The following is a 17,247-nucleotide window of genomic DNA, read 5'->3' on the forward strand; positions in this document are numbered from 1 at the left end:
TTTTCAGGTGTATCCGGTCACTTGAGAAGCGCACACAAATCATGCTTCGACAGTGTCAAAACACAAAGGTTCAATTGCTTCTCTCTGGCAGGAGTTTGTGTTTGGTTCTCATCCATCCTGCACATGGCCATGCTGACAGTTTCCACAGCGTGTGATGATTATAACTGTCTTCTGAATCAATACAGCAATCCAAGCAGAGGTGTAATTAATGTCCCTACCCAAACCCTGACCGGTTTATTACATGTTACTTATAGAAAAAAACAAAGCCAAGTAGTTGATTTTCGATAACTATGTGGCTGCCCTTGTACTGATGTCTCTGAACACAAAGTAACATTTTGTCTTATTATAATGTAGATGGAAAGGTTTTTCCTGTTTGTACTCACTAAAAAAAACTCAATAAAGCAGTTGGAACAAAAACAATAACAGCCAAGTAAGTGCCCAGTTTGAGGCTTTTTCAAAATGTCACAACACTAAAGAGTAAGAAGGGTTAACTCCTGGAAAAGGGCACTTACATTCACGCCCTCACATTGTAAAGCAACCCTGGTCTCCCCAAAATGGGTTAGTAACTCATGATCCCAGGTCCAAAGTGACTTACCCAGTAGACATCTGTTTGTGGCATGTAGTGCTGCAGATTCACATGCTTTGCATAAGTTCGCCATCTAGTGTTGGGCTCTGAGTGTTACAAGTTGTTTTTCTGCCAAGAAGGTTTTTGAGTCACAAGATCGAGTGACTCCACCTCTCGGTGATAGCGCGAATGGGCATGGAGTCCTTTATTAGATTGTTTTCCCACAGGAGAGTGAAGTAAAGAGTGTAGAAATGTATATGTGTACACACACACACACATATATACACATATGTACATATATGGAAAATGTCACTTACCCAGTGTACATCTGTTCGTGGCATGAGACGCTGCAGATTCACATGCTGTGCACATCCCGCCATCTAGTGTTGGGCTCGGAGTGTTACAAGTTGTTTTTCTTCGAAGAAGTCTTTTCGAGTCACAAGATCGAGGGACTCCTCCCCTTTCGGCTCCATTGCGCATGGGCGTCGACTCCATCTTAGATTGTTTTCCCCGCAGAGGGTGAGGTAGGAGTTGTGTATTATAGTAATAGTGCCCATGCAATGGAGTAAATATGTATGTACATAATGTGGTTTAAAGTGAGATATTTACAAATTTACAAATGTTCAAGACCAACTTAAAAACAGCTACAGGCTCCCGGGGAGGCAGGAGGGCGCATGTGAATCTGCAGCGTCTCATGCCACGAACAGATGTACACTGGGTAAGTGACATTTTCCGTTCGATGGCATGTGTAGCTGCAGATACACATGCTGTGCATAGACTAGTAAGCAGTTATCTCCCCAAAAGGCGGTGGCTCAGCCTGTAGGAGTTGAAGTTGTTTGAAATAAAGTTCGTAGTACTGCTTGTCCTACTGTGGCTTGCTGTGTTGTTAACACATCCACGCAGTAATGTTTGGTAAACGTATGAGGCGTAGACCATGTGGCTGCCTTACATATTTCAGTCATAGGCATGTTTCCTAGAAAGGCCATGGTAGCACCTTTCTTTCTAGTAGAGTGTGCCTTTGGTGTTATAGGCAGTTCTCTTTTTGCTTTGATATAACAGGTTTGAATGCATTTAACTATCCATCTGGCAATGCCTTGTTTGGATATTGGATTCCCTGTATGAGGTTTTTGGAAAGCAACAAACAACTGTTTTGTTTTGCGAATTTGTTTTCTTCTATCAATGTAGTACATTAATGCCCTTTTGATATCTAATATATGTAATGCTCTCTCAGCTACAGAATCTGGTTGTGGAAAGAACACTGGTAGTTCCACCGATTGATTTAAGTGGAACAGTGATATGACTTTCGGTAAGAACTTAGGATTTGTGCGCAGAACTACTTTATGTTTGTGTATCTGAATAAAGGGTTCTTGTATGGTAAATGCTTGTATTTCACTTACTCTTCTCAGAGATGTGATGGCAATTAGAAATGCTACTTTCCATGTTAAGTATTGTATCTCACATGAGTGCATGGGTTCAAAAGGTGGACCCATGAGTCGTGTTAAGACTATGTTGAGGTTCCACGAAGGAACTGGTGTTGTTCTTGGAGAGATAATTATTTTCAGGCCTTCCATAAATGCCTTTATGACTGGGATCCTGAATAATGAAGTTGAGTGCGTAATTTGCAAATATGCTGAAATTGCGGTGAGATGTATTTTAATGGATGAAAAAGCTAACTGACTTTTGTAAGTGTAGTAGGTAGCTTACGATGTCTTTAGCAGTTGCGTGTAATGGTTGGATTTGATTATTATGACAATAATAAACAAATCTTTTCCACTTATTTGCATAGCAATGTCTTGTGGTTGATTTTCTAGCTTGTTTTATGACCTCAATACATTCCTGTGTAAGGTCTAGATGTCCAAATTCTAGGATTTCAGGAGCCAAATTGCTAGATTCAGCGATGCTGGGTTTGGATGCCTGATCTGTTGTTTGTGTTGTGTTAACAGATCTGGTCTGTTGGGTAGCTTGACATGAGGTACTACTGACAGGTCTAGTAGTGTTGTATACCAAGGTTGTCTTGCCCATGTTGGTGCTATTAGTATGAGTTTGAGTTTGTTTTGACTCAATCTGTTTACTAGATATGGAAGGAGAGGGAGAGGGGGAAAAGCGTACGCAAATATCCCTGACCAATTCATCCATAGAGCATTGCCTTGGGATTGATGGTGTGGGAACCTGGATGCGAAGTTTTGGCATTTTGCGTTTTCTTTTGTTGCAAATAGATCTATTTGAGGTGTTCCCCAAATTTGAAAGTAAGTGTTCAGTATTTGGGGGTGAATTTCCCATTCGTGGACTTGTTGGTGATCCCGAGAGAGATTGTCTGCTAGCTGGTTCTGGATCCCTGGAATAAATTGTGCTATTAGGCGAATATGGTTGTGAATTGCCCAATGCCATATTTTTTGTGTTAGGAGACACAACTGTGTCGAGTGTGTCCCCCCGTTTGTTTAAATAATACATTGTTGTCATGTTGTCTGTTTTGACAAGAATGTATTTGTGGGTTATCGTGGGTTGAAATGCTTTCAACGCTAGAAATACTGCTAACAGTTCTAAGTGATTTATGTGAAACTTCCTTTGATGTATGTCCCATTGTCCTTGGATGCTGTGTTGATTGAGGTGTGCTCCCCACCCTGTCATGGAAGCATCCGTTGTTATGACGTATTGTGGCACTGGGTCTTGGAAAGGCCGCCCTTTGTTTAAATTTGTACTGTTCCACCATAGAAGCGAGATGTATGTTTGGCGGTCTATCAACACCAGATCTAGAAGTTGACCCTGTGCATGTGACCATTGTGATGCTAGGCATTGTTGTAAGGGCCGCATGTGCAATCTTGCGTTTGGGACAATGGCTATGCATGAAGACATCATGCCTAGGAGTTTTAATACAATTTTTACTTGTATCTTTTGTGTTGGATACATGGCTTGTATCACCTTGTGAAATGTTTGAACCCTTTGTGGACTTGGAGTGGCTATCCCTTCTGTTGTGTTGATTGTCGCTCCTAAGTATTGCTGTGTTTGACACGGCAAAAGGTGTGACTTTGCATAGTTGATGGAGAAACCCAGCTTGTGAAGGGTCTGTATGACATACTGTGTGTGACGTGAACACCGTGTTAGCGTGTTGGTCTTGATTAACCAGTCGTCTAGGTAAGGGAACACGTGTATCTGCTGCCTTCTGATATGTGCAGCTACTACTGCCAGGCATTTTGTAAAAGCTCTTGGCGCAGTTGTTATTCCGAATGGCAACACTTTGAATTGGTAATGTATTCCTTTGAATACGAACCTTAGGTATTTCCTGTGGGAAGGATGTATTGGTATGTGGAAATACGCATCCTTTAGGTCTAATGTTGTCATGTAGTCTTGCTGTATGAGCAGTGGGATTACGTCTTGTAATGTGACCATGTGAAAGTGGTCTGATTTGATGTAGGTATTTAGTGTTCTGAGATCTAGTATTGGTCTCAGAGTTTTGTCCTTCTTTGGTATTAGAAAATACAGTGAGTAAACTCCTGTGTTTTTCTGTAGGCTTGGTACTAATTCTATTGCGTCCTTTTGTAGTAATGCCTGAACTTCTAGTCCTAGAAGATCTATATGCTGTTTTGACATATTGTGTGTTTTCGGTGGGACGTTTGGAGGGAACGTGTGAAATTCTATGCAATAGCCATGTTGGATAATTGCTAAGACCCAAGTGTCTGTTGTTATTTCTTCCCAAGATTCGTAGAATTGGCTTAGTCTTCCCCCCACTGGTGTTGTGTGATGGGGTTGTGTGACTTGTGAGTCACTGTTTATTTTGAGGGGTTTTGGGACCTTGAAATTTTCCCAGACTTCTTGGGAATTGGCCTCCTCTATATTGTCCCCGAAAACCTCCCCTTTGATATTGACCCTGGTAGGTAGGTGGTCTTGTCTGTGAAGTGTTGGTTTCTGCGGGTTGACCCCGAAACCCTCCCCTAAAAGGTGTCTTCCGAAATGTGCCTCTGCTCTGCGGGGAGTAGAGTGCGCCCATGGCTTTGGCTGTATCAGTGTCCTTCTTTAGTTTTTCAATGGCAGTGTCTACCTTCGGCCCAAACAATTGCTGTTCATTAAACAGCATATTGAGCACAGCCTGTTGGATTTCGGGTTTGAACCCAGAAGTGCGCAGCCAAGCGTGCCTCCGTATTGTGACTGCGGTGTTTATTGTCCTTGCAACTGTATCGGCCGCATCCATGGAAGACCGTATCTGATTGTTCGAGATACTTTGTCCCTCTTCCACCACTTGTTGCGCTCTTTTTTGGAACTCCTTGGGAAGGTGTTCGATGAAATGTTGCATTTCATCCCAATGAGCCCTGTCGTATCTTGCTAAGAGTGCTTGCGAGTTGGCGATACGCCACTGATTTGCTGCTTGTGCTGCAACTCTTTTCCCTGCTGCATCAAATTTGCGGCTCTCCTTGTCTGGAGGTGGTGCGTCGCCTGATGTATGAGAGTTGGCTCTTTTACGAGCTGCCCCCACAACTACTGTGTCCGGTGTTAGTTGTGTTGTAAGAAATATTGGGTCTGTGGGAGGTGCCTTATATTTTTTCTCCACCCTTGGAGTTATGGCTCTGCCTTTAACTGGCTCCTGAAATATTTGTTTTGAGTGCCGTAGCATTCCTGGGAGCATGGGAAGGCTTTGATACTGGCTATGGGTGGAGGACAGGGTGTTAAAGAGAAAGTCATCCTCAATCGGTTCCGAATGTAGTGAGACATTGTGGAATTCGGCTGCCCTTGCGACCACCTGTGCATATGATGTACTGTCCTCAGGTGGTGACGGTTTAGTTGGATATGAGTCTGGACTATTGTCAGACACTGGGGCGTCGTAGAGGTCCCATGCATCGGGATCATCCTGGCTCATTGTGGTATGAGCTGGTGATTGCGTTAGTGGTGGAGTTTGCGCCGGTGACGCATGTGCTGATTGTGGTGGAGAAGGTGGTGGTGTTACTTTCTTTACCACCTTTGCTTGTGGTTGCTTGTCCCCTTGTTGGAAAACAAGTTTCCTTTTCATCTTGATTGGGGGAAGAGTTGTTATCTTCCCTGTGTCTTCCTGGATGTGAAGCCTCCTTTGAGTGTAGTCAGTTTCTACAGTTTGAAGCTCTTGACCAAATCTATGCAATTGGGTGTTTAGTCCTTGTTCCTCTGTATAGGAACTAATTTTCGGTTCCGAGGCTTTTTTCGGTACCGAAACCGTTTCGGTAGGCTTTTTAGGCTCCGAAGAAGATTTCTTTGATTTCGGCGTGGTATCTCGGTGCCGAACATCTTCGGTGCCGCTGTCTCTGCGCCGAATTGTCTCGGAGCCGGTGTCTCGGCTCCGAGGTTGCTGTGTGGCGGTATCACGACCGGAGTCGGATGACTTCGACACCAGCATGCCCTTTTTCGGTGCCTTGGCTCGGTCACCTAGTTTTTGGGTTAAGCCATGGCCTGTTGGCAGTGGCGTCCCCTGGGCTTTTGTGGACTTTTCGTGAGTCCTAATTTTCGACGTCTTACTCACGGTTATGTCTTCGGCGTCGGATTCCCCCGAATCCGACTCATGGATGGAGAACGCTTCCTCTTCGTCCTCGAACCGATGTTGTCCTGTCGGCGTGGACGCCATTTGCAATCTTCTGGCTCTTCGGTCTCGGAGTGTCTTCCTCGACCGAAACGCTCGACAGGCTTCACACGTATCCTCCTTGTGCTCCGGGGAAAGGCACAAGTTACAGACCAGATGCTGATCTGTATACGGAAATTTGTTATGGCATTTAGGACAGAAGCGGAACGGGGTCCGTTCCATCAGTCTTGAAGTCGCACGCGGTCGGGCCGACCAGGCCCCGACGGGGGATCGAAATTACCCCGCAGGGCCACCGGAGCTCTTCAAGATTCGGTGTCGATTTGTTCTAACTAACCAGATTCCGAACGAAACAATACCGATGATTTTTTCCGAGATTCTAACTAACTTTCCGACCCGAAACACGGAGCGAAAAGGAACACGTCCGAACCCGATGGCGGAAAAAAAACAATCTAAGATGGAGTCGACGCCCATGCGCAATGGAACCGAAAGGGGAGGAGTCCCTCGGTCTTGTGACTCGAAAAGACTTCTTCGAAGAAAAACAACTTGTAACACTCCGAGCCCAACACCAGACGGCGGACTATGCACAGCATGTGTATCTGCAGCTACACATGCCATCGAACATATATATATACATACATATACACACACACACATCCCATTTGTAGGCATGCTTTGAAATCTGCAAAAGGATGTGGCCCGGCCCCCTCCATATTCCTAAAGACATGTCCTTCAGAGTTTTCCCTGGCTCCTTTACTCAGTGTCCTCGTACACAAGAACAGTCAAATTGTGTGTCTGAGAAATGAAATACAATGCACGTATATGCAATCCCAATAACTCACCGAGTGTTTCAATCTTTTATCATGTTAGTGATCGTTTTATGTAATGGATCAAAATAATGTCAGCCCAATCAAAAGACATAGACTGGGGGGGGGGGGGACAATGTTTGATATTTGATGTCTTACAAATACGCTCAGCATCAATGGCACATTTTTCAAGCAGAATCCTCTACACGGATCCTACATTCAAATGAAAATCTTGGACATGGATTTGGTGGTGTTCAAAGCTATTTTGTTCCTTGCAAGTCTTCGGTGTGAAGCAACTATTGCAGACAGCACTAAAATATATTGCATTTAATTCATCTTGATGGAATTACCTTTAGAGAACATCAAAGTTAAAATTCAAATGCCCATTGTTCTAAATTATTAGAGAGAATGATCAATGTTTTTGGAAGATGTTTTTATTCAAGTTTCACACAATGACTGATATAGTATTACATTTTTTGAGAGGCTCGTGGCCAATTGAATACACTGATCTACATCACTCCCTAAACCAGTAAACACACATACATACACATACAGCCTCCCCCCATTGCCCTATGTTTCTGCTTGCGTGTCTGACCCACACAGTATCAATACGATCCATCCCTGTGAGAAATTGGTTTGTTGATTTTTTTGGGGGGGAAGGGGGCTTTCTCAAGCAACAGCCACAATCCTTGTCAGGGCGAACCAGGAAAGCCACTAAATTAACCTCTGCCTTAACGCTCTGGTAGCTCGGCACAGAAGCAATCAGGCTTAACTTAGAGGCGATGTGTGAAGTATTTATGCAGCACACAAACAGTAATAAGGTGAGACATCTGACACCAATTTAGAAAAGTTAATACAGCACACAAACAGTAATAAGGTGAGACATCTGACACCAATTTAGAAAAGTTAAGTCAATTTCCATCGATTTTCTGACATCAAAACACAAAAAATCCAACCAGTAGAACCAGAGATATGCAATTTCGAAGATTTAAGGTAAGCATAGTGACTAAAAGCAGAAAGTGCCACTCGCAGTTACCTGGTTATGCGAGACACGGTGAAAGTCACAATTTTAGGCCTACTGCGATGGAACGCGGGTTGGAAACTGGGACCAGGTCAGTACCATGGGACCAGGTACAGTCCGGCGTCTTGGACAGATATTGCTGGAGCTTCGCATTGGCAGTCGATGCTGTAGTGAGAAATGCAGATCTCACCTTGCTGGTTGTCACTGGAGCACGAAGAGTTGGGTTCACCGGAGCTTCGAGATAGTGGTTGTCGCAGGTGGCAAGATCTTGGTCCGAAACCCTCGGGATGTCTCCGTTTCTTACAGGAGAAGCTCAACTGATGCCACACCAAGGGGCCAGGACCTGGGAGGTACCTCTTGGGGATCAGGATCTCACTCCAGCAGAGGCCAGAAGGACTAAGGCAGGTCCAGGGCAGCAGGTCAACTAGGGATTTGCAGGGAGGCCTCTGGATGCTTGTGACCTGGTAGCTCAGAACAGGATTCCAGCTGACTAGCCCTTAGAGTGCCTGAGGTTGCCTGGGATAAAGGGAGCAGGTCAGCTTTCCTTCTCAGGCAGCAAGGCAGGCCTCAAGCAGCAGGGCAGTCCTTCATCTGCAGTATTCATAGGTCCAGAAGTGTGTTTTAGACCATTCTATCTTTACACCTGGTGCCAGCTTTAAAAACTTCTGGAGTCGTCAACACCACCCCTGCCCACAAGGGTCTGTAATTTCCAGCCTCTCTAGATCTGGTTGCAGGATGTCTGGAGTCAAAATGGCCTAGCGTGAAGTTTTTTGTGTGTTTACGCAGGCAGCTCTGCCTCTCCATACAGCTTGGATGGTCCATCCTGCTAACACCCACTTGCCTAGTGCCTGGCTGTCTGGGAGGAACATAAAAAAGGCCAATTGCATCTATTCATGTGGCCCAGAAGCAGGCTGGAGGTACCAAATGGTTAGGAAAAGAAAATGTCCACTTTCTAAAAGTGGCTTTTTCAAAACTGTGACTTAAAATTCGACTTTACTATTAAAGAGGATTTCATATTACAGTTTCTTAGAGACCAAACATGATATTTCTACCTGCTCGAACACAAATGTTAACCCTTATTAAATATGATAAGTTAACAAATGCAATCCTATGGGAGAAGTAGGCCTCACAGTAGTGAAATGTGAGTTTTGTTTTTCACCACTAGAACAAGTAAAACTTTAAAGTACATGTCCAACTTTTTCAATACAATGCACCCTTACCGATGGGCTGTTTATAGGGCCTATCTTAGGGGTGACTTGCATGCATTAGAAAAAATATTTTTAAATGTATTTGAAAGGGAGGTTTAGGGCTTCAAAAGGGTTTATTTTGCCAAGTTCGAGTGGCAGTTTAAAACTCGTTACTAGGGCATTATAAGTAAATTAAATATATCAATCAGGTGTAAACCAATTTTACCACGTTTTAGACTGACTGCACAAGCACTTTATTACTGGTTAGCAGTGGTAAAGTGCACAGTCTTAAAGCCAAAAAAAATAAAAAATTCAAGAGAGGGGAAGGCAATATATTTGGGGATTACTACCCATGGTGTCAAGTCTAACAATCCCATTCATGGTATTTGTAAGGAAATGCCTCCTTGGCATGGTTACCCCCTAACTTTTTGCCTTTGCTGATGGTAAGTTATGATTTGAAAGTGTGCTGGGACCCTGCTAACCAGGCCCCAGCACCAGTGTTCTTTCCCTAAACTGTACCTTTGTCTCCACAATTGGCTCAACCCTGGAACTCAGGTAAGTCCCTTGTAACTGGTACCCCTGGTACCAAGGGCCATGATGCCAGGGAAGGTCTCTAAGGGCTGCAGCATGGCTTATGCCACCCTGGGGACCCCTCACTCAGCACATGCACACTGCCTCACAGCTTGTGTGTGTGTGTGTGTGTGTGTGGGGGGGGGGGGGAATGACTAAGTCGACATAGCACTCCCCTCAGAGTGCCATGCCAACCTCACACTGCCTGTGGCATAGGTACGTACCCCTCTAGCAGGCCTTACAGCCCTAAGGCAGGGTGCACTATGCCCTTAGAGTGCCTAAGCAAAACCTTAGACATTGTAAGTGCAGGGTAGCCATAAGATTATATGGTCTGGGAGTTTGTCAAACATGAACTCCACAGTTCCATAATGGCTACACTGAAAACTGGGAAGTTTGGTATAAAACTTCTCAGCACAATAAATGTACACTGATGCCAGTGTGCAATTTATTCTAACATACACCCAGAGGGCATCTAAGAGATGCACCCCGAATACCTACCCAACTTCTAGTGTAGGCTGACCAGTTTCTGCCAGCCTGTCACACACCAGACATGTTGCTGGCCACATGGGGAGAGTGCCTTTGTCACTCTGTGACCAGGAACAAAGCCTGTACAGGGTGGAGGTGCTTCTCACCTCCCCCTGCAGGAATTGTAACACCTGGCGGCCAGCCTTATCTGTATGGGGGCAGAAAAAAGCTTCAGTGCCCAAAGGGGCATGTCTTCTGAGAAGGGGCTTTCCAAAGTAACTTACAAACCACTCTGTGCCACACTGCTACCATTAAGCAGATGAGGTATGGAAAACGTTTCCTCATCATAAATAGTTGTGGGAGGGTATATGGATCGTATGCACTCGCCAGGAGAGTGTTCTACCATTTGGGGTGTTCCTCAAACTGGCTCCCGGTGTGCTGGAACTGGGTAGCTGCAGAATATGAAAACTTGCTAGGAAGACCGAGCCCTCCGCCCACCCAGGCGTTTCACAATTTCCAGTTTTACCTGACCCTTCCCTGCTCCTACTAATGTACTGAATAATTCATCTAAATTGTCAAACGCACTAGGAGGGAACGGGCACATCATATTTTGTGACATGTAGGCAGCACGGCAAAAATACCATATAAGCCATGGATAATCATCCCATAATTGAAAAGAGTAGGGTGTTCCAGAACTCAACAGACCATCTGAAATACTCCAGTAACCGGCCTACATTAAGATCAGACCACTCAGCAGTTAGTCACCCAAATCCCCAGGTAGCAGAACATGTTCATTTCCCAATGCAGACCCAGTCCCTGGAGGAGGACCCCAGCTGTGTGTTGCAGTCCGCCCAAAGAGAACAGTCTAGTCTTTGATCGGTTTCTATTTAGGCCGGACATTTCACCAAACACTCCCATTTCCTGCAGAAGGAGGGGCACTGAGCTTCTTGGAGCTTGCAGATCTATCAGGGTGTTGTCTGCGTACATTAACACCACACGACAGGCGCCCAATAGGCGGACCCTCCAGGGTTCCGACCGTAGCTGATACATCAATGGTTCCACTTCAAGGGCAAAAATTACAGGATAAAGGGCAATCCTGTCTAGTGCTTCTGCCCAATCTCCATAGGTCTGAGACAATACCTTCTGTGCGAACTCTGGCCACGGGGTACAAATACAATATTTGCACCCACTGTGTTAAGGTGGGACCGAAGCCCATCACCCAGAGGATAGCCCACAAGTACTGCAAGCCGATGGTATTGAATGCACATTTCAAATCTAGTAACACCAGAGTGTATTCGGAGACTTCAGGCGCATGCATCACATGATTGAAGCATTTGAAGGTAAGCATAGTACTTCGCTCAGGGACAAATCCTGTCTGGTCAGGGTGCACAAGTGTGCCGGCCACCCTCAGTAGTCTGGAGGCCAAGACCTTACACAACAGCTTTGCATCGGTGTTTAGTATAGGAAGAGGTATATAGGAGTTCAGATTTTGCGGGTTCTTGCACTCTTTTGGGATTAGAACCATTGTCGCCACCCTCATTGAAGGCAGGTAAACCTCAGGGTCCTTGGCTTCCACAAAAACCTCAAGCTTCTGAGTGCTCTCTCATCTGCGAAAAGTCAAGTCAACCATTCAGGATGCAACACATTTTAGATCCAAGTCCTCAGTAAAATCTCCATATTGCTTCTCTAGGAGTCCCATGAAGTGAAGGTTGTTGGGGCATGAGCGATTCTCAGCATCTTCCACCCCCTGTTAAAGGACCTGGGGGCTGTGGTCAGTTTTGCGTGCTGCATCTTCAAGGTCCTATCCTTAGTCTGCACGCCTGAGACTAAGACCTCCACCATGTGCACCTTCTCTACTACATTCCCGAGGTCAGTTCACAGTAGATTGCCCTCTATGGAGACCGCTTCTATCGTCCCCTCCAGGGCTGCATAAGATGCATGTATGGCCGCCAGCAGGTCCTCACTGGATGGCTCCTCAGGTGTCTCCTGCTAGACCTGTATTCGACTGGGACTGGGCCGTAGTAGTGTGCGATTGTGTTGCTTTGGTGTGGTTTTGCACTTTTTATCTTTGCCCTCTGCTCCTCCGCAGTGTCCACTACTTTCTCCAGATGGTGTCCACTTGAGGTCAGCCTAGGTGCCATAACTGGGGAGAATAGCTCTCAGCAATCTCTGTGGCAGGGAGGGGCAAGGGCAACACCCAAACACTGTCGCAGACCCCGGCATCTGCATGCCCCACACCCAGATGTCCATTGCTATCCAAGAGTCAGATATCTGGCCATATGAGAGGCCAATCAGGCCCGCGAGTGGATGGCTGCAGTCCCACTAGGGCAATCCCCTGGCCCATCAATCCTCCAGTGTCCTAGTGAGGGACCTCTCAGGAGGCCCTTTAGTCTCTGGGTGAATGGCTGCCCGCAGTACCAGCCAGAAGTCCAACAGAGTGTCACCCGAGCCTAGCACTATCACACTCCAATCCAGCAGTTCAAACAGCTGGCCAGGCCGTCCCAAGCTCCACTACTGCCACGGTGTGCTCCCGCTCACCCACCTCCAGGCTCCATTCACTTGTTGACAGGGTGACCAAGGGGGCCCTTTTTGATCTGCAATGATGCAGAAAATCCCTGGCAGTCCGGCTGCAGTTCCTGTTGGCTCAGCACCCGCTTGCTCTGCCACGACACCAGAACTACTGACGCAATCTCCGCTATATCCCCCCATGTCGCTGGAAGCTGCTCCACACCACCAGTCCCCCTACTCAATCCAAGTTACATCGGTTCAAAGGTAGGGGGGTGCGGTCAGGGACCAGGGGGGCCTAGATTACCACCAGTTGTGTACAAGATTAAGTAGGATTACTTAAGGATCTCCAAGAATTTACCTCTTGCTGACCATCTTGCTAGGACATGCCCAAAAATAGACAGAGAATAACAAATATATTTTAAAAAATGACTGAACACTTTTACAGCAAAAACAAACCATGAAGTCAGGCACAACAATTAAATGAAATCAAGATCCATTAGAGCTTCTGGAAAGGTTGTCTACAACAAGAAGGCATCAGAGGAAATTGAAGAATGGAAAACATACCAAAGAGACCTTTCCGTGCAGGATTGACAATGGAAAGATCATTGCAAGGGCTTCCACCAATAACAAGATCAAAAGGTCCCCATTCCTGTATCTGCAAGTAATGAGAAATAATAAGCAGACATTAACAGAGACGCTAGTGGTAACCCACCAACTCTTTTCACATTACTAAATGCATGTCCTACTTCAATAAGAGCCTCATACGGTATCTATTTAAAAGCCAAAAGTTTAACATTTACTCATATCACCCTGATGGCTATTATTACTCAGAAAAAACAAGAATCCAGCATTCATTACAAGGACTGCCACTAAATGGCCAAGATGTGCTGATATTCTCGTGTTCTCAAGCTTGCAAGGGATTGAGGCTGCTGGAAAGCAACAAAAGTTACATTTGTGGTCATTCCAGTAACCTTAGTCCTTGATCTACCCCTTTCAGAACTGAATGAAAAGTATAATATGTCCATCTGCAGTCAGGATCAGAAGATGCTTTAGCAACAACAACAACAAAAAAACAAAGCTGTCGCCTAAAAACCTTTTAATAGAGACCCAGCACAATTCTCCCACTGACTAGATGTACTGGGGCCCTGCCTTTGCATCACTAATCAGTGATGGTAGTGTGAATTTCATTATGAATTCCCTGAACATAGACTCTGCTCAATAAAGGAATACTGGTTGTGACAATGTGAATATAATGTATACATTGCTAGCTCAGGGGGTAGGGTTTTAGATAATCTTGACCTAAACAATAGCTACAAAAAACAGGTGGGTGCTAAATTTTGTTTAGGAAAATATCACCCGGATAGAGTTAATGATAGAAATTCTACATCCAATGGAGCAGTAATTCTGAAAATGATTTTCTGGCATACATGACTTTCGAAGGAGAGGTTTACCTTTCTTGAGTTGCATCATCGATAAAGTTGAACTCCTTTTAAAATTGTGTGCATAAAGGAAAAATGCAACCTGACAGGCTTACACTGAGTTAATACAAAAATAGAGTCTGTCGCTTTAAGGACCTGGGAGGCACACCTTTTCACAATGACTTGTACCAGCTGTTACCTGCCAGAGCCAGGTCTATTTTACGATTAAATCTAATAAGATTCCCTTAATCCATCTAGCTCAATAACAGCCAGGGAGGAAGGACGGTAAATCGTTTATGACTTCAATGGCCAATGCCTATGATGCAGAACCAGGGCTACAAGTATGTAACCTGTTCTTCTGCATCATAGGGAACTTCAACTAAAGTCAAACGCTTGAATATAGTAGCAAGTTAAAATATTTACAGCTGCTGTTAAGTGACAGAAATAACTGCAATACAAACAAATTATAAGCCTGCAGTAAAAATGCTACTTTCATTTTAAAATGTTTTAAGGATTTCTTGACCAACTTTAGCATCAGCTTGTGTGTCTGTTTCTAAACAGCAGTGTCTAGAAAAAAGTATGCACAGACTTCTTTGTTGCTGACCTGCAGACGACGGAAATCGGACCATTACTAAGCAAGGCTGTGGTTGCAGTCTTATCTCTTGTAGGATGGGATTTGGGTTTACTAGGAAGAGGTATGTTAGAGAGTTGGTAGCACCGAAAGTGTAAGGAAATGCCACATTTAGTATGGCCACCTCTATTTATTTTGTACTAATGCTGCTGGTTTTTCGACCCAGAGTGCACAGAGGCCTGCTAACCAGACCTCAGTGCCAGTGCCCTGACCTTAAACTCTGTCTGTAATCCTGGTCCTCTCTTAGTGGAATTTCCACTGACGTCATAAGTACTGAACAGTCCTGCCAATGAGTGGTTATCCCGGCGCACTGTTTCACAATATATCTTTTTAAGTGCAGATGTTTGTCTTTCTTCGGGAAGGCCTGCAGAATCACTTAAGAGGAAAAACATTATGCAGCCTATAGGAACAGGCTACAGTGGCCCAATTTCTCATCTTGTACTTAAAAAAAGGGCACCAGGAGAATCATATATGTGTATAAGTGTATAATTTCATCATTATGTTTTCATAAAACAGCATACATTTCTTTCACAAACCCTTTTTTTGTTAAGAGTACATATATGAAGGAAAGCAGGACAGTGTATCCCAATAGGCTGTCATTATATGAGTTAAAAATAGAGACTGTGCCTTTAAGAACCATGGGGCCACCAGTATCCCATCATGCTCAGAGGGTGATAGTTGCTTCAGTTCTTTTTGAGGCGATGCATGATTGATATGTAGATCCCATGGTTACCTCTGTCAGCTCTACTGGGGAGGGTTGCTTATTACTTCAATGGAGATTCCCCTAAAAGAGAACCAGGATTACAGGTAGGAAGCCATTCCTTTTCTCGTAGGGACTCTCCATTTATGGTCATAAGCACTGAATAGAGTAGCAAGCACATCCCCACTAAGACTGGTGGAGACAACAGAGGAATGATTAAGGTAGCAATTTAAGCAAACAGATTTCTGAGGGAGACCTGTCCTATTTCAGCATCTTCTCTAGCATCGGAGTCCAAGCAGTAGTGCTTGGTAAATGTGTGAAGAGATCTCCATGTAGCAGCTTTGCAAATTTCTGCTCTAGGGACATTCCTCATCAAGGCGCCTGTGGCCGCTTTACTCCTAGTGGAGTGTGCTTTTGATCTAGCCGACAGGGTCTTGTTAGCTTTTTGAAAGTAAAACAGGACGCAGGACACTATCCATTGAGAACTGGATTGTTTGGAAGTGGCTAACCCTGTACAGACCTGACCATATTTGATAAACAATTGGTCCCATCTGCACATGTCATGTGTTTTATCAAGACTATCCTCACATCTAGAGAATGAACTGTTCTTTCAGCTGGAGTTGAAGGATTCTGAAAGAATGTTGGTAATGAGAATGCCTGATTGATGTGGAAATCCGAAATAACCTTAGGGAGGAATTTCGGGTGAGTCCTCATGACTACTTTTTTAGAGTGGAAAACTGTTTATGGTTCGTGAGAGCATAATGCTTGGATCTTGCTAATCCTTCACGCTGACGTGATGGCTACAAGGAAAATGGATTTCCATGAAAGCTGAATGTCTTATAAAAATGGGCGGTAAAGCAATCCTGGCCTGGGGACCTATGAAGTTTCAAGGCATTAATGGCCTTGCTCACTTCGCCTTCACTAATTGGTTCATGCAACTTATCATTTCGGTCAGGAGTCACCTGTAGAAGGTCGAGTGACTGAAGGTAGTCCAGCTGGGACCGAGCACTGACAGGGTCGTCCTTGTATAGTCTCATAGAACCTACAAAACGCCTATGCTTTCCCTGTTTCTGAAGTTGCCTGTTCCCCTGTGTCAGCAAATCTCCCCCCAATGTTTTATTTTTCCCTTTTCTCCCGTAATTGCCTCGCCAAGTGTGTTCCCATCTTGTTGCCTTGCAATTAGGAGGTTTCTTTGAAACACAATATTGACAATTCCGCCCTATTGACACATATAGCGTTGTTTTCCCCTCAGTGCAGTAACTTTACGTTGAGCAGTCAGGGTTGGGCTTGCCTTGTGTATCCTTTACAAGGTCTGTAGTTTCTCCTCTAGTTTTATATGCTCCCTCTGTTTATTGAGTGCGGATGATAACGCTACACATGTACTCCTTATTACTGCTTTAAAAGTGTCCCTGTTATTGGAGGGAGTAGTGTCCTGGGGTTGATTTTCTTGGAAGAATTCCCTTATACCTTTCCTTAACTTGCCACGCAACTGTAAGTCCTGTGCCAGTGCGCTAGGAAAAATCAGTGTTTGTGTTTTGGCGAGTGGTTGTCCCATTCCACGGACGTTGTGACCGGGCATGGTGAGATATTGCTATAGGATGAACAGTGGCATTCCTTAAGCTGTGGGAAAGAGACTGGCTAATGAAGATGTAATCTAAGTAGGAATATGTGCGGTGTACATGGGAAAAAACGTGTGGTCTCTTGTAGGATATAGTGATATCCAAGCATCAATTAGATATAGGTCCTGTATCGCTTGCTTGAGTGTCGTCGTGAAGCTACCCATTGAGGATCTATGTGGGTGCATACTATCAGCATTGGAGCACCATTTAAGATAAAAGTC

At 44.8% G+C, this 17,247-nt stretch overlaps 1 protein-coding gene across 6 annotated transcripts in view; it reads right to left on the bottom strand.

Moving 5' to 3' along the window:
• The window catches only part of DNMT3A (DNA methyltransferase 3 alpha), a 1,562,966-nt gene that overhangs the window by 190,548 nt on the left and 1,355,171 nt on the right, over window positions 1–17,247 (bottom strand). For all 6 annotated transcript variants that reach the window (XM_069233637.1, XM_069233638.1, XM_069233642.1 and 3 more), the window contains one exon: window positions 13,223–13,313. In XM_069233637.1, coding sequence (XP_069089738.1) covers window positions 13,223–13,313 — 91 coding nt within the window. The remainder of the gene's footprint in view (window positions 1–13,222; window positions 13,314–17,247) is intronic.

The sequence above is a fragment of the Pleurodeles waltl genome, chromosome 5 (assembly GCF_031143425.1).
Source record: "Pleurodeles waltl isolate 20211129_DDA chromosome 5, aPleWal1.hap1.20221129, whole genome shotgun sequence".
Classification (NCBI taxonomy): Eukaryota; Metazoa; Chordata; class Amphibia; order Caudata; family Salamandridae; genus Pleurodeles; species Pleurodeles waltl.